The following is a 22,833-nucleotide window of genomic DNA, read 5'->3' as shown; positions in this document are numbered from 1 at the left end:
TGGGTGCCTGTTTCAGCCCATATAATGCCTTTTTTAGCCGACATACATGTGCTGGAAATTCTGGATGTACATAGCCTTCAGGTTGTTCCATGTAAACCTCTTCCTGTAATTCTCCATTGAGAAATGCATTCTTTACATCCATCTGCCATAGTTTCTAGCCTCTAGCTGCTACCAAAGCAATCACAGTTCTAACTGTAGCCATCTTTGCTACAGGGCTGAAAGTCTTCTCATAATCAAGACCATACTGCTGCGCATACCCTTTTGCAACTAGCCTAGCCTTATATCTTTCCAATGATCCATCTGATTTACATTTTACCTTATACACCCACTTGCATCCAATAGGTGTTTTGCCCTCAGGCAACTGTACCAAATCCCATGTACCATTTTCAGCCAAAGCTGAATATTCCTCATCCATAGCAGCACGCCAATTCTCATCTGCAACTGCCTCATCAAACTTACTTGGTTCTCTAAAACTTGTTACTTTCATCATATAAGCATAATGACGGGTTGAATATCCAGTGTAAGTATACATGTCAACAGGTCGTCTACTAACCCTCTCTGATCTCCTGAGCTGTGGCTCACTGTGAGCTTGCCTCTCATGAGGTGGCACATAACAGCTCTGCCTAGCACTTGGCGTCATAATAGATGGAATCCCCAATTCACTGTCTAAGCTGTCACTGCTAGATGAATCATAACTTGCAGTGAGTGGACATGTTACATCTTCAAAAACCTTTTCTTTTCCCTTATCTATTCTCCCCCTCACTGACATATCCATGTCAGTGGATGCAGTAGTGCGACTCCGTAACCGTCCTGTCCAAGGACTCACTGTAGATGATACATCACCTATCTGATCAGTCATGGAAGTACTCTCTGCAGGAGTATTTTCAGCATGACTCATACTAGGTGAGAGATCAGTAGGCACTGCAATAGGATTCCCATACCAAGATTCTAACTCATCAAATACCACATCTTTGCTTATGAGTGTCTCATGCGTAGAAGGTACATAACACTTATAAGCTTTCCATTCCTGTGCATATCCAATAAACACACTTTTCACTGTCTTAGGATCCAATTTCTTCCTCTTCTCATTCGGTATATGTACATATGCAATGCTGCCAAATACCTTCAAGTGTGAAATATCAGGTTTATGACCATAGAGCTGTTCATATGGAGTGACATCATGAATCCCTGCTGTAGGGGTTCGATTCAGCACATATACAGCAGTCACCACTAGTTCAACCCAATAACCATTTGGCAGACATTTTTCATTCAACATAGCTCTAGCTGACTCCATCAAAACCTTGTTTTTCCTCTCTGCAACACCGTTTTGCTGCGGTGTATAACTGCATGTGAGCTGTCTTCTAATCCCATGTTTGGCAAGATATCTGTCAAAGTAGTTTGAGACATATTCACCTCCTCCATCTGATCTCAAGCATGATATGTAACAGCCCAATTCATTTTCAGTATGTTTCTTGAAGTCTTTGAATGCATCAAACACATCATCCTTATGTTTCAAGATATAAAGCCAAGTGTACTTGCTGAAATCATCAATAAATGAAACATAATACTGTGCACCGCCAAAAGAAGCATTATGTGAAGGACCCCAGACATCAGAGTGCACCAAATGTAAAGGCCTAGTGCTGTTTTTTTACATGTCTCAAGAAAGGAAACCGTGCTTTCTTCCCAAACTGACATGCAGGGCATACATGACCAAAATCATTATACTTGAATTTGGGTAATCCAAGTACTACTTCTTTCTGGTGCATAGATTTCAGCTTTTGTACATTGACATGTCCAATCCGCTTGTGCCAAATCTCTACATCCTGAATGGCACTCTCATCATGAGCAAACATGGCTGCCTTGAGTCCCGGAATGGTCGCATCCAATGTAAACATCTTGCCATCTCGTCTGCCCTTGGCAATTAACTTGCAGCCATTTCCATACTCCTCAATGAAACACCCATCTTTGTTGAACCTCACTTGCAAATTCTGTTCTGCCATTTGACCCACAAACAACAAATTCTTTGTTATGGTTGGTACATGTAATACATCATGCAGGCCTTTCTTCTTGCCATCAGGCATCATAAGAGGAACAATCCCTTTATGCTTTATGTCATGTTGGGTATCATCCCCAGTACATATATGACCATGTGTACCTGCAACCATCTCATCAAACCACTCGCCATGCGGAGTCATGTGGTTTGACGCTCCAGAGTCAATGTACCATCTGTCATCTCTATCATGTCTCGATGCATTTTTAGATACATGCTGCATGGCAAAGAGTCTATCAACTAGCTCATCATGAGCACCACTGGAAGATGCATAGTGCCCATGTTGTCTACCCTTTGCCTTCATATCTCCCTGGTTCTTGTAACAATCCTTTGCAATATGCCCATACCGGCCATAATAATGGCAGTCCTTGTCCATGTTGGACTGATCAAACGACTGCCATGAACCAGATCCACCACCTCTACCTCGGGGTGATCTCCCCCTGCCTCTAAACCCACCAGATCCACGCTGGCCTTGTGTATTTGCACCATGCCAATTACTCTATTGCTGCTGCTGTCCATAAGTATTACGAGTGTCACCACGACCTCGAAATGAACCACGACCTCTAGATCCTTTGCCACGCTGGCTAGAGTATAACACAGTGTCTCTACTCTGAGATGCACTGGAGCCTGTATTCAAACCAAGTTTGACTTCCTCATGCATCAACAAAGCAACTAGCTCTTCCCAGCTAGGGGGCTCTTCTCTGACAGAAATGGAAGTGTCAAAAGTTTTGTACTCTTTGCCTAAGCCATTCAAAGCAACAGCAATCATATCATCTTCTGATACACTTGAGCCAATAGTAGAAAGTTGATCAGCTATGGTCTTAATCTCCGTAGTATACGTCTGGATACTCTTGCCATTCCTAGACATGTTGTTGAACTGCTGTTTCAACTGGATCTTTCTTGCATGTGTCATGGTTCCATAATTTTTCATCAATATGTCCCAAGCATCCTTCGGAGTATCACATCCATGATTTGAATTACCATAGCATCAGATATACATAAGGAAAACCAATGTAGCACCTTGCATGCTCTTTCATTCCATAGCCTGTAGACTCTTTTCTGTTCATTTGTTGGATTATGTGCAGGCAACTCAGGAGCAACTTCATCTCTTGTACATAAATCCCAATAATCTCTGCCAACCAGGAAGTTTTTCATTCTAAATTTCCATAATGTAAAGTTCTTATTATCCAACTTCTCTCTAACTATCTGAGTGATATTGTCAGTCCCATGTGCATTAGCCATGATGCAATAGACTGTCTTTGACTCCCTACAGTCCAATAAGTATGACTGACTAAGTTCAGTCCATAACAGTTTATGACAGTTTTCTGCACTAAATTGCAGAAAAAAACCAGGGTATTTCAGCCCACTGACACCCCAAAACAACCCACAAACAAGTGGTCTCAACTGTAGATATAACTATCAATACATAAGCTATGTGTTTACTTCAGCTTAAGCTTTTGTAACCTCACTGCCAGGGTACATACATACAATCTGAAAACTGTAAACTGTGAGTAACCAGCAGCAATTTCAAATTCAAAACTGAGTGGTAATCATGTCATACATGTTCCAAAATCTCCCAGGTAGTTGCTAGTACATTTGGCAGTCAAGACATGAGCATAGAGGCACATAACAGTGCATAACCAGCACATACAAGTGTCAATAAATTCAGTTGCAGGTTGCAGTCAACCAGAATTCAGCATAACAAGCTCCAAACCACTTCAAAGTGTCTTTAATCCAAATCATACATTTGCTCCAGTATGACAAGGTCAATGCATGACTATGTAGTGACCATAGACTGTCTGTCTCTAATGAGCAAAGTCATACATTACTTCTGCAATTTGTACTCAGCCAACAAGACAAGATTTTATTTGCTTCAGCTCCAAAAATTTCAGCATTCAGTAGCACTTAATGCTTTTCTCAACCCATAAACAATCTGACATACACATGTCAGTACATACATCTCATAGATGTCACCAAATATCACACTATGCTTCAGTAAGGAACTAATGCTTGCTGTCCATATTAAATGACAGTTTTCAGCCTGTCTGAAATGCTCCAAATCTGAGTATTTCAATTACAAAAATCAGCTTGCAATGGATCACAACAATTACATATGATCTCCAGCATATATTTATGCTCCAAGAGTGCTTGTGGGCTTGTCAGAGAGCTTCCAAAGCTCTTCAATGTGTTGCATATACCATGTATACTGTGTATACAGCAGTGCTGCCCTTTTTTCCAGATTTTCCCACTCTGATTTCAGCTCATGTCAGAGCTTAAGGTCAAGCATTTGCCTCTTGCCATCTTAAAACACTTCATACCTGTCATAATCAAGCACTTGATGACCAAATGCACCAGCATTTGATGAGATGCAGCCCAACAACTGAGAGCAAGAAACAGGCGCAGTTCACGCAGATCTGTCCTCTGCTCTAGCAGCTCTGTTTGCTAAGTTTGATGCTCATGGAACACACAGTAGTGCTCAATACAGCCTCCACAAGGCTTTGAACAAGCCACAACCTGTAGCTTGACCCATAGAGTAGGTAATCACTCAATGCATACCTTCAGCTTTCAATGGCATTCAGCCTGTTTGAGAAAATGACACAAGTCTTCAACTATAGATCATCTTCACTCCCTCTTGCTCCAGGAGGTCCACCAAGTAAGGCTCTGATACCATGTTCAAAGAGAAGAGAGAGAGGAAGGGAAAAACTCCATATCCATGAGCCTTCAAGCTCCCAAGCTCATATCTTCATATTCCACACTCTAAACTGAAAAACACACACTCAACAAGATAAAGTGACCTAGTGTAAATGTAGACTAGACTGACTAACTCTAGTCAGGTCACTAACTGACTACTAACCCGACTTATTTAATGTAGTCACATGTAGACAGTTGTACACACTAGTTGTCATAGATGTCGGTCATAGATGAAGGCACACTGACGGTGAGCTTGATTTCTAACAAGTTTACCATTTGCGGTTCTAAAGGTCTTTCTCATGTCTAGCTCCTCCTGTGTAGGTTTAGGCATGATTTGACTCATGTAGAATTCAAATAAAACCTCGTGCTAAAAATAAAAATTAGTAGAATTGACCATGGAAAGTGGAAGGAAGAGCAATATGCAAAAGAGAAGCAAAGAGTAGAGTTGTTGCATAAGGACGGGAAGCAACCATATCATGGTTTGGTTCAACATCAAACTTGGCCATGGTTTATATCAATAGCAGACTTACCAATCAAAGTTTAGATGAAACATGGTTTAGATCAAAAATACCCAATTAACAAATGAAAATTAGAAATTAGAACATGGTTTAGATTAAAAACACCTTGATAACGTGATAAGGGGAAGCAAACAATTGAGAAGGTGTAACATGGGAAGGAGAAGCAACCATAATATATATTAGAAATGTGACTAGAGTGGACGATACATGATTAGATTCTATGTAACAATGCTTTCCATAATAGGAGTAAAGGACAAAGATCAAGATTACCTTAAGAAAAAAAAAGTATCACAATCAACAAAAACGAACTTGGAACATCAATACCATGAAAAATGAAAATGCTTTGCACACAAAACAAGAATGATTTATAAAGAGATATTTCACATATAAATAGACAATCCTCTGAGGGGAATTAAAACGAAGTAATCAACAAGCTTTATGAAAAAAAATTGAGATTACCTTGAGAAAAAATTTGTCACAACTAGCAAAAATGAACTTGGAGTATTAAAATTAAGAAAAATGAAATTTCTTTGCACACAAAATAAGCATGATTTATAATGATATCCATCACCTACAAATAGGTAACCCCCTCAATGAATACCAAGCTTTATGGATGTATTCATCATAGCAAAAGGCAAACAATAAACTTGCATACTTTTGATAATAGGAGAAGAGGAGCAAGATCTAGATTACCTTGAAAAAAAATTGGCTCAACAAAAATGAAGTTGGAGCATCAAATCAGGAAAAATGAAATTACTTTGCATACTAAATAAGCATAGTTTATAAAGAGATCCCTAACCTATAAATAGATGGCCCCCTCAATGAATCAAAAAAGCATGATCAATAATTCCACTTTTAGATCCTCGTCCAATCATGTCCACAAATGGATAACTGGTCCATGATTACTAATGTCTACTTTTGCTAGAGTTTTCATTGTGCTCAAAAAGAAAAATACCAAATATGTGGTCCCTTCACATCATGTATCCAAAATGAACGTCCACCTCCACTTCTTCATATGCCCTTTAAATCTTTCATTCAATACTGCATGGTCCCCATCTCATTGAACAATAGCCAACATAAAACTCTCAAGTCTTTGATTTGCATTTTATGCGTCGCGGAAGGGCAAGCATAAAATTTAAATCAGTTTGCTTAAGGCAAGGTTGATGCATCATCATATGTTGATTTTTGTCCATCCCAAGCACACGAATGTAGACATAATACATGTGCTTACAGGCTAGGAAGGGTTTACTTTCCAACTCTCTCTTTTGAAAGTCAGGACATATGCAGAAGGGCTCGGGATTGACATGCACCTCATACAAATGCTCTGACATAACATAAAATATGACTTTCTCATTTGCCACCACTACTTTCTCTTCCATGAAAACTACATCCAATGCCTCAGCCAATGCAATTTTTCTTTCTGCATCCTTAGAAATACCATGTCTCCTTTTTTTTTCTTCATTTGCCACTTGAAGAGGTAAGTGGTTCTGTCCCATGGGTCGTAGTATTTTTGGGGGTAGGTGGAATGCCATCATGCTTGAATACAAAACCTCCTTTTATAAGAATTGAAATCTCCTCTGTAGAAGCATTGGTGCCCTTGTCAATAGACCAAATCCTTGGTCACAATGGCACATGCTTAACTTGTTTATCAACATCCCATGTATGCTCCACATCATGACTGCAAAACCAGAACCATTGTGCAATAGGCTTACCTTGAAATTCCCTCTCTGACCAAAATGGAGGGCATAGTAACCCAGGTGATCTACTTTCTATCACGTTGCAGCACTTCTTTCTATTTATAATACCAAAACATTTTCATTCGCAATGAACAGGCATTCTCCGGATGGCCCACAAACTTCTATGCATTTCCTCCTCTAAGACAATATTAGTTGAGAGATCCATTTCAATCGGCACTGCATGCACCTCATGGTCCAAGCCTACTTCTGTAGGTTGGTCATTTCTATTTTGAAAATTTATCTTGTGTGGTCGTCCTTTTTTTTTTCTATCCCTTGACTCCATTACATAGCCAGGTTTATGAGAGCTACAACCATCTAGAGTTCTTCTTTTCCTTTGAACTGTTTCTTTGTTTCCAAAAATGAAAGGCTCTCCATACATGGGGGTGCCAAGAACTGCTCCTTAAATTGTTCGAGCTATGAATGCAGGTGAAGGGGTATTTCTTGCAACCACCCTATTAATAAGAGCATCCATGTCGGGACCACTTCCAGAGTATCTTCCAGTTGTGAAGGCCAATTTCCTTGAACATTGAATATATGAGTTGATCAAGTTAGTGACGCATGCATCATACAAACCAATTTTCTTCTTTCCATCCTCCCCCGCCAACCAACTTGCATGCACGCTCTCAAAAAGATTTGTGTTGGGAATACAAACCCTCTCCCAAGGACTCAAGGAAGCCTGCAACCCAATAAAAAACTCAGCAATTCCTCTTACATGTCTATTTTGTTCTCATACTTGGGTATTCCCACCCCAATGATATTAGTACATGTGTATGTAACAAATAGAAACAAAAAAAAACATTTACATGTGTAGTACTACCCCAATGGTCTATCCTATTCTCCCACCATTTGATCCATCTCTTCAATGGTACGGTACTATCTTGAGGTAGTCCTACTTGCTGCCACCAATTTTTTATAGCTGTGGCATTCCTCTTGCCCTCTTCAATGGATTTTGAAAGGCGCCACCTCTCACATAAATTCAAGTGATGCTTTCAAGGTTTGAAGGCACGTATTTCGTTGTGTGCTTTTGTAAGCTTTGTTCCCAGTGAAACAAACACAATCGCTCTCTTCCTTCCAAAACATAGTCCTACTTGCTGCCACCAATTTTTTATAGCTGTGGCATTCCTCTTGCCCTCTTCAATGGATTTTGAAAGGCGCCACCTCTCACATAAATTCAAGTGATGCTTTCGAAGGTTTGAAGGCACGTATTTCGTTGTGTGCTTTTGTAAGCTTTGTTCCCAGTGAAACAAACACGATTGCTCTCTTCCTTCCAAAACATTGTTAGGTCCCGCATTGAAAACAGTGTGGATCGCCATCCAATTTGCACCGGCTTCATCCGCCATAAAACCTGGAAAGTCTGCAGGAGGGTGTCCACACTCGAGCATCACATTGTTAAGGCATCTCCAAAAAAGAATTTGTGTTTCTGTATCCTCTTCCTTTGTATCACAAATAGCAATCACCATGATCCCCTTCAAGCTGCAATAAGAAATGCAATGATTAGCAACTAGAATATGTCAACGAAAATTGATAACAAGTAAGGTTCCCGAATAAACCATGGATCATACACAAAACAAGACATTGTTGCCCAGTCATCTATTCTGTGTGTACAGTCAAAGTGAACCCAAGACTTGCAAAGGTCCCCATTTCCTAAGCATCGCATTCGATTAACCAATTCCACTCCAGAGCTGGGTCCTTTAGTAGACATCTTGAAAATGTAACTTTTTTCACCCACCCCTCCTTGCCCTGGAAATCTACTGCCATGAAAAAAAGGAAACATGCATCTTTTTTTCAACTCCAAAATGTTATCAAAGCCATCTCCAACAACACACGTTTCTTTCTTTTTCTGGCATGTCACGATACTATTGAACCTGCAACCTCAACAAACGAAAGTTTGTTAAACTAATAACAATGCTACAAACCATAGTTTGCAGACTTGAATAACCGAAACTAACCTCTGATTTTGAACCAATGGTATCAACTCCTCCAAAAAGTTTGTAAGCTCTTGTTCTCCCTCCACCATTGAATCATTAGTTGTCAAAGATTCAGTGATAATTTGTTTTGCTACAATCATTTGAATCTTCCTAGCACCACAATGTCGATTCACTTGCAAAACTGAGTGAACTAGAGATCTAATTTTTTTAATTGCAGCCATTGAAGTCCATGGTTGCACATTGTGTGTGTGAGTGCCTACATGAAGCATCAATCTCTCCACACTTGTGTCCTTTGGCAAAATGTAATAAACTTTGCAATCACAAGTTGCATAACAAGTGACAACTTTACCACAATAGTGACATGTGATTGAATGTTTTTCTTCACTTGCAAGTAGCCCCTTGCTCATTGTGCTATTGAGGTAACCATGAAAATATATTTTATTATGTTGATTGTTGCTCTTATAGTAAGGACAATTGACTCGATGACATTGTAAGTCTCCAAGGCAATGGCTAATTCTTGAAGTAGCATCAGGGAAGATATTAGTTGGATGGGGTCTTGTCCAGACATAACCATCATGTTGTTGCTGCATCCCATCCATGTTTGAAGATGTGTCATATGTCGGCAGAAGAACGAAAGCAATAGAACCATTGTACTCTCTTGGAATCTCACTAACAAAAAAAGGGCCTTCACTCATCTGCAATAAATCCTTCAACTTCTTTCCTCTGGGGCTATTAGCAATCCAAGGTAAAATCTCTTTCTTTATTTGTGGAAATGAATAAGGACTATCAAGTCCATCATCCGACTCTAAGTCAATAGTTCGGAGTTGAGACGGGTGCACAAAAAGCATTTTTTATAAGTGGCGAAGAAGTTTGAGATGACGTCTCTGCGAAGGAATCGGATGTAATGTCTACAATAGGTCCTGAAAGTGAATGAGCTTGTTTGCTATTTTCTAGAGTGTGTAGTCCTTCATCTTGGTCCATCGTGAAAGTGGTATCACAATGTACTATTTTATACTAACATGAAAGAGAATAATCGAGAAAAAATTGCTCCGCACCATTGATATCCGGTTGGCCATGAACCGCAATCTCTTCACAGTGAGCATCAAGTTGGAAAATAGCATACAAACCTACCAGCTTCCGGTCAGGGGGTAGAAGTGATTGAAGAAAATAAGAGCTCACAAGAATCTTTCCATCCCTCAGGGGCACAACATGTTCCAGTGATTCGGAGCCGATTGACCATTGAAGAGTAACTTCTGCCATCGTCTCTCACAAAAGCCGGTTTGAAACTCAACAAACAATGGAGCTATGAAGGCAAAATATTATATCTAATAGCATGCCTATTGTTTATCAATTTCTTTGAACGTAGAAATAATAGTCTGTTACCCCCACCAAATATGAATTAAATGAGCTCTTACTCCATGGGCAAGTTCTTAGTGACGGTTGAAGTTGCGAATCAGTCCATTAATGAACCAAATCATTAAAAAAAAGTCTACATATTGAGAAATTACAAGATTTAGTTAAATCATTTTTTTTAAAACATGTCTTTTCGAAAATAAATCATGTCTTTTCGAAAATAAATTTTTGGTATTCGAGAAAAACATTCTCTCATGATGGATGTTCAATATGCACGTACCGCTTGCCATTGAAAGTTGTGTGTAACGGTTTAAACATATCTTCTTATTTGTCCTTCTTCTTCTTCTTCTTCTTCTTTTTCTTCTTCTTCTTCTTCTTCCTTTTCTCTTTTGTTTCCCTCTTATTCTCTCCCATTGCAAGTTGGAAGGCATAAAGAAGAAGCAAGAAGGAGAGCAGCCCCTGCATCAAGCTCAAACAGGATCAACATTCTCCATCAAACTGACCAGGTAAGCTCCACACTCCATCCTTATGGCTGAAAGTCTATATTTCAAGTTTCATTTTTCCTCCATGGCTGAAAGAAATGGAAGAGCAGGTAGAAAATGAGAGGACAACAATGGGAGGGGAGAGAAGGAAAGGGGAGGTAGAAAAGGAGACGGTAAACTGAAAAAATGGGAGAGGAGGAGACCTTTGGGACACTCGAGGCTGTCTGCATCAACGCAGACAACTCTCGGGGGTTGGGCGTAGCCCCCTTTGGAGGGAGGATAAGGAGAGGGAAAAGGCGAGGAGGGGGAACCCTCAATACCCGCCCGTTGTTTGCGTCAACGCATACGACCTGGTGGGGGCCGGGGCAACTTATGAAATGGGGCAGGTAGTGCACAGCTGCCCCCCTCTCATCCCCTCCTCCTTAAACCACTTCCCTCTCAGTCCCTACTCCCTAAACCACTCCCCTCTCAGCCCCTCATCCTTAAACCACTGCTCCTCCCTAAACCTCCCCTTAAACCTCTTCTATAGCCAAGTTACCTATAATTTTTGGCTTCGGCGGCACTGCCCCCGAAACCCCCGCCAAGGGGGGCCTCATGGCTGTCGCGTCGGCCCCCCTTGGAACCCCCCGGCGACACTAGGCCCCCCCTATACCCCCCTCCATATAGAGTGGGTGTAAACCGCGCGAGTCCAAGGCATAAAAAATTAAACCATTTTTAAATCGTACACAAATCATCCTAAAGAAATAAGTGTGACATGATTTGATTTTTTTGGATTGGGAATTGTCAAACACTTAGCATTGTCTACGTCAACGCAGACATGGACAAGGGGTTGGAAGTATCCCCCCTTTGGGGGTGCGGGGGTGAAAATGTGGTCAGGAGGTTTAAATGATTAAGAAATTTTAATACATTTATTAAAACCAAATAACAAATTATATTAAAGTGTGTTGTCTGCGTCAAATTGTCATATTTTGGTGGAGATTAATTAATAGAACATGTGATTTAGTTGAGTTGTCTTCATTTTTAAAATGATTTGTGGTTTGTTTTAGTGCTTCTGAGCATGGCTAGAGGTCGGCCTGGTGGCGGTAGGAGAGGTCAAAGCAAAAGGGGCTGTCCAAGTAAGTCATTCAATCACTCTTTTAAATTTACATATTCTATTCTTAATGGTTAAGCAACTCTTTTAAAGTTTCATATAAATGTTATATTCTATTTTCAAATTATTTTTGTAGATACTCCAATTACAAGGTTAAGATCCGGTCTATGCAATAGACTAGTAAGTATCGATCAAGAAGCATCCTCCCGTGCATTCTCTGAATCTCCAAATAACAAGGGTGGAAAACCAAGGAAAAAATGTCCTTTCATTGATGATGAAGCGCTTGAGGATAGCATGGATGAAGCAAGCAATGACATTCATGCTGATCCTATGAGCACCCACACTACCACCATGGAGTGTGGTGAAACAACACAAGGGAGGTCTTTAGATTTGCAAACCGTACATGAGGAAAATGAAGAGGTAAATGAGGATGTTGCTAATGAAGAAAAGAAAGAGGTCAGTGAGCATGATAAACACATTCGAGAGAATGTCAAGTTTGGGCTTATGTCAGATTTGTTGGCCTCATTTTTTGTAACGAGGTCTACTTCTCCTCCTCCTATCCCTTTGTGTAGACTTGTGCCCTATGAGGTTATAAGGCTTGCATCTAGTTCTGCTACATGGTTGATTTCATCTTTCGATAATGCTTTGTATATGGAAACAATGGGGAAATTTTTGGTTTCTTTGAGAAGACCCACTGGTGAGCTAATGGATGTATCTCCCCAAAATTTGGAAGAGTGGGGCCCTCTTTGGAGAGAAGTTAACCAAAGGTTTGAAGATAAATTGACTGATGAGTGGGCTGATTTAAGAGGGCGCAAGTTTTTGGTATGGGACGGTAATCATAGGTTGAAGACATGGATGAAGAGGATAAAGGAAGGTAACTATGCATTGTCTTGCTTTCTCTTGTTTATTGTGATGATACTTCCTTCTTTGACTAATTATTTATTTTATTATTTGATGTATGTAGTTTATAATGAAGATATTTCACGACATGTTAGAGTTCTATGTCAATTCATTTAAGTTGAGAAGAAGAAAGAAGGAGAACTATTGTTAGCATTAGATACATCAAATGCGTAAGTATACTTATCACTATTAACTTTTTCAAATGGGTTACTAGATCATCAATTGTGTGTGAATATTGCCAATAGTTTTTATTTCTGTGTGAATCTCAAAAAAAAAAATTTAATGTCAAGATATTTTATTTATACCAATAGGTTTCATTTACGTGTGAATGCCAATAGGTTTCATTTATTAGTTATGTGAATGTGAATAGGTTTTATTTATGTGTGAATCTTAAAATTTAAAGACAATTTTCAATGTTGTAGTGTAACAAGAGCACATGTCAAACCCAACCTAGGCTATGAAATTTTCATGTTCCAAAAGTTTGGCATCGCGGATAAACAAAGCATTTTGGAAAGGATAAGCCCTTCTCAAAGACGGTGGGCTAAAATAGAGTATGAAATTGAGGGAAAAAGTTACCATGGCAATGATCCATGGTACAAGAACCCATGTTTGCTAATATCGCTTTTGGTGTGGAAGGTAAAAGGTTTGGTATAGTATTTTAGTTTTCAGCATAACAAATTGTGGTATCTTGAATTTAGGATGATTATAACTCTGCCATACTCAAAGAGGAGGCCCGCCTCAAGGAGCTTGCATTGCCAGAGGCAAATTATGAGGCAAAAAGAAAACAATTCATAAACAAAGAGCAAGATAAATTGAGGGACAAAGGATACAAGTACCTTGGAATAGCTAATCCTGCGCATGGAGAGGATTTCTTTTATGTTTTGTTTGCATTGAATTGGGATGAAAAGAACATGATGGCTATTACCAAGGACAAATTGTATGTCATTTGTAGTGCTAGTATTGCTGCGGAGAAGTATATTTTCCTCATGGACTAATGTTCTCTTATTTTTTGGAATTGAACATAATTTGGTTCAACAATATTGAAGTTATGTTTTGTTCAATAACCAATATATTAGAAAAAGGGAGTTTTTACTTCTCATGACTGTCACGAAGGCAAAGGACTCCACTATGTCACACTTTGCGGATGTAAGGAGATTTCGTATCTACATGAAGCAAGAGGTGTATTGGTTTCATATGATTGGAGAATGCTCCTTATTGATCAGGAGCTTACAAGTTGATGGCACTGAGATTCCAGGAGGCTTTGATGTTTTTTTAAAAGGCCAAAGACGTTTACATATTTTAAAGGCATTTGCAAATATTTTTGGTGAAATGAAGAATGTTGGAGACTCTTAGAAGGTTCTAGAGCTCACACAATCAAGCAAGAGGGTGGTATACATGTATTTCTAGTATAAAGAAACCATATTTTCTAAATACCATATGTACAAATGTATTCTAACTTAAAGAGTGCTTTTGTTGTTTGTTCTTATGTTTTTGGAAAAGATGGTTGCGTAGTCTACAGGAAAGTGAAGTGCTAGAAAGCCTCCCTCCTCTAGTGGAGGAGTGGATGGACTTGGGATGTGAAAATTGTATGTTCTCAAAAGCACTGCTTGAGAGGGGTCTGTCGGAATGGGAAATGCATATTTGTCCATGGTGGATAGACTATCCATTGGATGACATTCCACGGCAAGAGATTGAATTAAGAGAGAGTAAGTACTTTGAGAGCCAAACATAGTAAATATGTGGTAACTCTTGCTCTTAGCTATTTGTTTTAGTAATACTTGCCTTATATGCAGGATTTCTGGAACAAAATAGAGTAATTTCTATGCACAAAAAAGAGGATGAAGAAAATGGTACTTTCTAAAAATGTATTTATTTAACATGAAACTTATCATAACTTTTTAGACTTTTGTGTTTTCTTAACTTTGTTGTTTTTGCAAATTAAAAATGTCCAATACAATAGACATGGTCCCTCATGTTGTGGGGATAAAGGCGACTTGTGGTGGTAGCATAGCAAAGGGTATATTGGATGGAATGCAAATTTTTAGTTTGATCCAAGTAGCCTTGTTTCTAATTTGCATGAATATGATATTATATTGTGTTGACTTCACACTACTTAGGTGCCATTGGTGATGCAACTGTTGATACTACAATGAAGAAAAAGTCCATAGAAAAACGAAAGAATATCCCCACGATAGATGATGCGTTGAAGCATAGCAAGGGTAAGCCAATTTGCATGAATGATAGAGTTTAGGATTTTCATTTGATGAGTCAATTTATTAAAGTATTATTTTGTTGTTTTTATATTGTGTAGGTAATATAAGTGAATTAAATGAGGTTGGTACAACAAAGCGAAGGTCTAAACACAAAGAGAAAGTTGTTTCATTGGATGAAGAATTAGAAGATGAATCAAGTATCATTTTTTGGATTATTGGAGTCATGTTAAAAGTACATTTTTATATTTTTTTGAAGATAATATAAATCTAAACATTAAACACTAAATAATTTGCTTTCCTTCCTATTTTTCTTTACAACTTTAGGCAAAAATGATGGTTTTGACATGCATAGCATTTGGAAAGAAAAGGAAAAAAGTAAGGGTCACTTTGAGGGATCTTTGCAACATACTACACCTTCTCGGGCTATGTCGTTCATGACTCAGTCAATCATCAGAGCCTATACAAGAGTCTTGTAGACGTCCCGCTATACGCAAGATAGGTATGTAGATTTCTAGCTTTACATTCTGAGTCTTAACATTTAGCCAACATCAACATTTGTAAGTAAACTTTATTTTGATGATAGGATTTCAATACCAAACTATCGTAGATGCTCTGTTGGTAGACGTGACATCGATCGACGATTCTGTATTGGATGGGTATATTTTATCACCATTCTCTATATACACATCTATTGTAATGGTTACTTATGCTTTGTTATTGTGTTTTCAATTTTAGCATTAAGCACTTCATGGAGGGAAATACCATCAACTCTTACCAGTGTAATGGTGTCCCATCATATGAGGTTGCTAAGTTGTTGTTTGCAAATTTTCCTACATCTTTGCTTGTTGTTGGCCTTGAGGCAGAAGGTATATGTGCTTGCATTAGTTTAGTTTATAAACTCATGTGATATTGCATGGTCTTATACATCTTTACATTTGAAAGGGATTCCCAAATGGAATACATTTTCTAGTACACTTGTCAAAGGTATCATGGACCTAGCCCATAGATTCTTGGCAGATGAGGGGTTCTTGGTGACTTTGGGACTTGCACAACACTTTGGAAAAGTGCTTAGAGGAGCTCATGCCATTGGATTGAAGCTCCATCGCACATGGACTCTCATGTGTGAGGGTGGATATAGACACCCTGATACTCGAGAGGAGGTAAATGTGTTGAAGACAAACTTGTAACTTTTTAAAATAAAAGTTTAAGTAGCTAACAAGATGATTCTGCATTGCTAGGTCATGGACCTTACTATTGGCTTGTTTTATCGAGTGATGCATGTCCCTTCATATGATAGAGAGGCTGGCGAGAGGGTTAGCCCATACAGGTTTCCTGCCTCTCGTAGCTTCCTCTTCAAGACAGACCTCCAGGGCACATCATTTGAGCACACTTATGTGGATGGTGTAGAGGTTCGAGGGGGTGCAGAAAGATCACTAGTTTTTTATAGGTGCGTTATACTCTCTCAGACTGGTTTATACTTTGCATTAAGATATATCATGCTTTTGTTATGGATGTTACTAAATGGTTTCTTTTGTAGGTGGCTCCTTGCTACGTTCACAGAGGATCTCGACTATGTGCTGGATATTTTTTCAGGTTGTGGTGGCCTTGGTAGAGCATGCACATAGATGCATCGTTTTTGCATGTGCCTTGAGGGTGATTTTAGCCTCTACAACCAGTGCTTGGTTGATGTGGCATGCGGACCACCATCTGTTCATCTTAGTGATGATGATGATTTCACATGATTTGTAGTTGCATTATTTTTAATATGATGCCTTATATTGGTAGTGCATGCCATGGGGCTTGATGATGCTCGGGAATTATGTATGACTCTATGGACTTTGGATCTCACTTAAATTGGGATTACTTCATAAACTTATAAAATTATGCTAAAACTTCATGCTTTAGAAGTAGTTGCATACCTATTTTTTGTTAGAGATCAAAGCATTCAATAGTTTGCGATTACTTTGCAATTCAACATCCTAATATAATTGATCTAATAAGTTTGCAATTGCAAAATAATCAAATTCAAAGCGATAACATAATCCAACAAAAAGCTCCATAAAATAACCAAAAAAATCCAAGTGATGACCAAAAAGCTTCAAGAAGCACTTAAAAAGCTCCAAATGAAGAGCTTGCTAAATAATAGCACTCCAGTGGTGGTAGCGATGATGATGCCTCTTCTGAGGAGATATAGAGGAGCCCCATGCATGCATGCCTCCCCTTGGCTTGTAATTTTCATTTTTGATATGTATTACTTTCAGCTAGTGCTTGCGACCATGACCATGCTTGAGGTCACAAGTACTAGAACTCATAATGTAAAAACGTTTCATCTATATATATGAAATTTCGTGTTCTACATACATTGTTTTGTTTTCAGTATCCAATCTTCGAAATAATCTTTCTCCGTTTTCCCTAAGCATACAATTTTATGTTGATGGGGGGGGAAAAACCAGAGAGCATGTGGCTTGCAAAGCCACATGCTCTCTGGTTTTTTTTTCATACCTCTGTTTTGCGCGTCTATCAGCGTGTCTAAATTACACGATAAATGCGCGTCTATTCTCCTCAAAAACTCGCAGAGTAAACGCTTTTTTAGATGCGTAGATTCACGCATGTATAGACGCATAATATGAATATATCCACTTTTTTATAAATATGATTATATATTTACGTAGCGTGTCAATACGCGTGTCTATATGCACGTCTACGTGGGCGTGTAACTCTGACTATAAGCGCGCTTTTAGATGCGATACTGTAGACGCAGTAATAAACGCGCCCGACATTTTTTTTCACAGTTCAAATATTGTGTCTACAAGCGCGTCTATGGAGCCTTTTTGTTGTAGTGCATGAACACTTACATATTACAATCCATATCGTGAAGACAATACTTGTGGATATTGCAATGTCTAAATAAACTTGTGCTAGATGTGTTGTTTCTTAAGATAGTCCTAAACCGGTTCGTAGGACTCCATCAACAGCCTTGCCCCCTCCCTTACATAGTTGATGGGTTTCAAAAAGTGGGTAACTATGATATAAAGATCACGTGGCTTGAAGCCTTTCCTCACTTTCTACTACCCACAAATCGTAAGTACCAGCTGAATGATGATCGAACAAGGACACTGTGCTTTTGTCCTAGCCCATTGACATTCAAGCTCACACTCAAGTGGCTACTATGATTTCCCAAGCTATTACACTTCCAAAAACAATAGGGACACAAAAATGCAAGAAGCTTTGTAACATAAGGAAAGCATCTTCATGAACACTTACATATTATAATCCATATCGCGAAGACAATACTTGTGGATATTACAATCTCTAAAGAAACTTGTGCTAGACATGTTGCTTCTTAAGATAATCCTAGACCGGTTCTTCGTAGGACTTCATCAATAGCCTTGTCCCCCTCCCTAACAATATAGTTGATGGGTTTCAAGAAGTGGGTAACTATGATACAAAGATCCTGGGGGATGGCATGATGCCTTTCCCTACCTTCTACCCACAAATCGTAAGCATCAACCAAATGATAATCAAACAAGGACACTATGCTTTTGTCATAGCCTATTGACATTCAAGCTCACACTCAAGTGGCTACTAGGATTTCCCAAGATATTACACTTCCAAAATCAATAGGGACACAAAAATGCAAGAAGCTTCGTAACATAAGGAAAGCATCTTCATGAACACTTACATATTACAATCCATATCGCAAAGACAATACTTGTGGGTATTACAATCTCCAAAGAAACTTGTGCTAGGCATGTTGTTTCTTAAGATAATCCTAGACCGGCTCATAAGACTCTATCAGCAATCTTGCCCCCTCCCTTACATAGTTGATGGGTTTCAAAAAGTGGGTAACTACGATATAAAGATCGCAAGGGATGGCATGATGCCTTTCCCTACCTTCTACCATGAACCGTAAGCACTAGTCAAATGATGATCAGAGGAGGACAATGTGCTTTGTCCTAGCCCATGGGCATTCAAACACACACTCAAGTGACTACTAGGATTTCCCAAGATATTAATATACCTAAATTATGAATCCTTTAGAATTATGTGTGATCTTTTAACATTGAAAGAATGCTTTTGAGAAATCAATTGACCATCATAAAAGTATAACTTTTTGCCTCTTGGGAACATGTGTCGAAGATGTCAATAATGCAAAATGGCATCTCAAGAATTGCTAGAGACAAACACATGTGCTCCTCTTCCATGATATCCTCATCGTATCAAAATTTTGTTATATTGAAACATATTGCAACTCATCGTAATAAGAAATGAACATCTCATTTATGATAATCCATTTTTAAGGTCTCTATTAGCCCCACTACTTATGGTACATATCTTTTTTCTTCATTTCAACCATAGACCTTAGTGTTTTAAAAAATTTGAAGTAAACATGTGGATAGATAAGTTTTTCAACGGCATATGAACATTAAGAAAGCCAAAGGAAGGGTACCACATGTAGAAATTAGAATTTCTCATTGGTTTACTGTCCGGTTTCGTGGTAAGAAACGATTAACAACGCACACGGTATGGAGAACAGAGCTCCAAGGTTTGAGGAATAGGTCGTTGACGAGGAGGCGGAAATAATCAAAGGACAGTGATGGTTCTATTAATGTGCGATATATTCATAGAAAGAAGGTTCTGTGCAAAGTCGCATTGTTATGTCAAAGGGTGCTTCAATGGAGAAGTAGAATTGCGGTGGTGGCTGGGTCAACCTTACAGAAAGTCTACTTGGAAGGTGAAAGAATGGCCGGTGAAGTCTGACGTGCGTGAGGGTGAGGGGAAATAGTTGAAGAACGTGACCAATTGACCGGGGTTAAGGGCGTGAGAAGAATGGAGTTTGTAGTAGGTCGTCGTGACGATGCATGATGACATGGGCATGCAGACGAGCGAGAGAGGGATAGAGCTCGTATATATTGAAGACGACGAGGCATACAGTCGCAAGTCCCTAGCTCTCTCTCTCTCTCTCTCTCTCTCTCTCTCTCTCTCTCTCTCTGCACAGACGACATATAATATTGAAAACGCCGAGACCTAAGGTCATTACAGTCGGAAGCCTCTCTCTCTCTCTCTCTCTCTCTCTCTCTATGCGTGTGTGTGTGTGTGTGTGAGATTCACATATAGAGTGCCCGCTGCTCCTTGCTTAGAAAATCTAGTTCGTACTTGGTTGTAGCTCGTCACAGAGTCACAGAGAATGATCAGCAACGGCCTGGAAAGGGTACATGTCAGTGAAGATGAGGATGTGCCGGATGAGTTCTTGTGCCCCATCTCTCTGCATGTCAGTGAAGATGAGGATGTGCCGGATGAGTTCTTGTGCCCCATCTCTCTGCACATCATGGCAGAACCAGTCACGCTGGTTACCGGCATCACCTACGACCGCCCCGCCATTGCCAGGTGGCTGGAGGCCGGCCATTCCACGTGTCCCGTCACCCGCCGCCCCTTGCCTTCCACGTCGACCGCGACGGCCATGGTGCCAAACCTCACCCTCCGTCGCCTCATCCTGCTCTGGAAGCAAGCCCACCCCCAACACCCAGCTTCCTGCACCACTATAACTCCAGAAGCACAAGAGCCGACCACTAATCAAATCCGCCACAGCTGCCACGCAGATGAAGTTCAGTCCCTTCTCTCTAACATCGTTTCCCACCATCGCACCTTGGAGAGCCTCAAACGCTTGCACAGCATCATCCTCTCCGATCTCTCAACATCCCACCGGCGTAGCTGGACTCCTTCTTCTCTTCCTCCTGCCTCTGCTGCTGCTCCGTCTATGGACGTCCTTATCGCCTCCCTCCTTCCCGTTTATGGCCCCAAAACAGGCTTGCCTCCACCGGGTAATGGCTTGTCCAAATTCTTGCACAGACCCTCGGTCGGTCCAGAATCCAGAGAAGCCCTGGAGATATGCGTGGAGACTTTGGCCATTCTCCGATATCAACTTCCGCATCTCAGCCGAGAGGGCAAGGCGCTGCTGTGCGATGCTCCAGCGCTGGACTGGATCGTGACAATCTTCTGCGGGCCGCACATGGCAGCGAGGCTGCATGCAATCAAGGTTCTGGACAAGCTCTTCACGCTGGCAATGGCGCCGCCCGGCCACGATATTCATATGACTCGTGTACTCGAAGCAGAACATAATCAGGACAGGCCTGTGCAGGTGATCAGGGCCATGGTGCAGAGACTGCTCAACCGCGGGGCGCGCGTCATTATCAAAAAGATTCTGGGCACGGCCACATGTCCCGGAGGACGAAAGGCCAGCCTCCGCGTTCTGCTCGTCCTCTTGACAAGATCCGGTGTCCATGGCTTCTCTGATACTGTCAGTTTCGACGTCACCTCACGGGATCAATTTGGCCAGGGCGAGAATGTTACAAAACAGCTCGTGCGCTCATGCACGGACAACAACGCCATCGCCGTCCTCCTGCAGCTTCTCTCAGAATCGGCCGGCTGCGATAGATTGCTCTGTGAAACAGCCCTAGCTCTCCTCTGCCTGCTCCTTTGCTACCCCCGGGCCCGCGCTGCGGCCATCGCTGCCCCTGAAACAATTCCTGTGCTGGTCAAGCAGCTCCTCAGGGTGTCCAGTGACGCGACGGAGGCTGCCATGGATGCTCTGCTCAACCTGTTCAAAGCTTCTCCGTCCTCAAACCGTCAGCCGGCGCTCATCCAAGCCGCCATGGAAGCTGGAGCACTTCAGAGGCTGCTGGCTGCGCTCCAAACTAGCACCCGTCTCTCCTCCAGGACAAAGGCCAAGGAGCTTGTCCGACTGCTAAATCAGCGGTCCTCCACACAAAAGCCAGTCCGGATCCAGATCACATTTGCTCACCTGTGAAACTTATTCCAATCCCAACGAGTCACGACTTCCACTAATCGCAAGAATAGTGACTAGACGAATCGAAGAATAGTATGTGTGGCTGAGTCACACTCATTTGACCCCCAAGTAACTTGGCATTACTAATCTAGTTTTAGTAAAAAGAAGACAAACTACCGCCAAATGGACTCTAAGTTTGTCTCATGAAGCTATTCAAAGGGAAAAGTTTTATATTGGATGTAATGTTTTTCAACATCCTTTTCTCAAATTTGTCACCATTGTGGCATTCCCTTTTCAAATTATGCGCCTTCAATAAGAGCATTATTTTTCACGATGACTTGTCAATAAATATTCCTACAAGGAATGAGGGGTGTTTCGACATTAAGTTCTTACATTATTGCAAAAAAGTATTGTCTTAGATTTAATCATCGATATAGGGATCAATAAATATGGGACAAATACAACAACATAAATAGAGATGATTATAGGGACACATATACCGATGCTTACACTGGCACAAATCGTAGTATGCTTTTTGGCACATATACTAATGTAGTAGAAATTACTATGATCAAAACTTTCTCTTTCTCTACATAGTTTGTGTATTTAAATGTATTTGAGAGTGCGGCTAAAACATAAGCGTAAGAGTACCTTGCCTCCCTCCATGGTGGCATTGGTTGATTGCTTGCCTCCCACCCACTCTTCCTTCCAAACTCTCCTACAAAGAAGGCATGGCTTCAAGGTAGGATGTTTTCTTTTTGCATACTAGCCTCCATAGTCATGAGAGCTATAGTTTGAGTGAGGAAGTGGTATATATGTGAGCTTGTGAGGAGAAGGACAAATGTCAATGCAGGTGTTTTTCTACGTTATTGGTTTTATGTTGATAAAAATTGTGTGAAAGAGAGAAAGAAGAGGAGAGAGAAGAGAGAAGAAAATGAGATATTTAATGCTTGTTGTGTTTCCTTTAATGTTTGCTTTCTTTATCATTTCTAGCTTCACTTAAATTTAGAATGTAATAAGAGAGAGAGAGAGAGAGAGAGAGAGAGAGAGAGAGAGAGGGGGGGGATATGAGAAATAAATTGTGA

General features: G+C 40.4%; 1 protein-coding gene across 1 annotated transcript; it reads left to right on the top strand.

Moving 5' to 3' along the window:
• Positions 1–19,978: 19,978 nt before the first annotated feature.
• On the top strand, positions 19,979–22,059 carry LOC148037860 (E3 ubiquitin-protein ligase PUB22-like). The gene has a single exon (XM_087677366.1). The coding sequence runs from the start codon at positions 20,150–20,152 to the stop codon at positions 21,767–21,769; it is 1,620 nt and encodes a 539-aa protein (XP_087533492.1). The 5' UTR covers positions 19,979–20,149; the 3' UTR covers positions 21,770–22,059.
• Positions 22,060–22,833: the final 774 nt, after the last annotated feature.

Source organism: Lygodium microphyllum, chromosome 4, assembly GCF_053477565.2.
Source record: "Lygodium microphyllum isolate KBCC chromosome 4, Lygodium_microphyllum_v1.1.10, whole genome shotgun sequence".
Taxonomy (NCBI): domain Eukaryota; kingdom Viridiplantae; phylum Streptophyta; class Polypodiopsida; order Schizaeales; family Lygodiaceae; genus Lygodium; species Lygodium microphyllum.
Note: the sequence above shows the minus strand (reverse complement) of the source record. Positions and strands in the feature narration are given on the sequence as shown.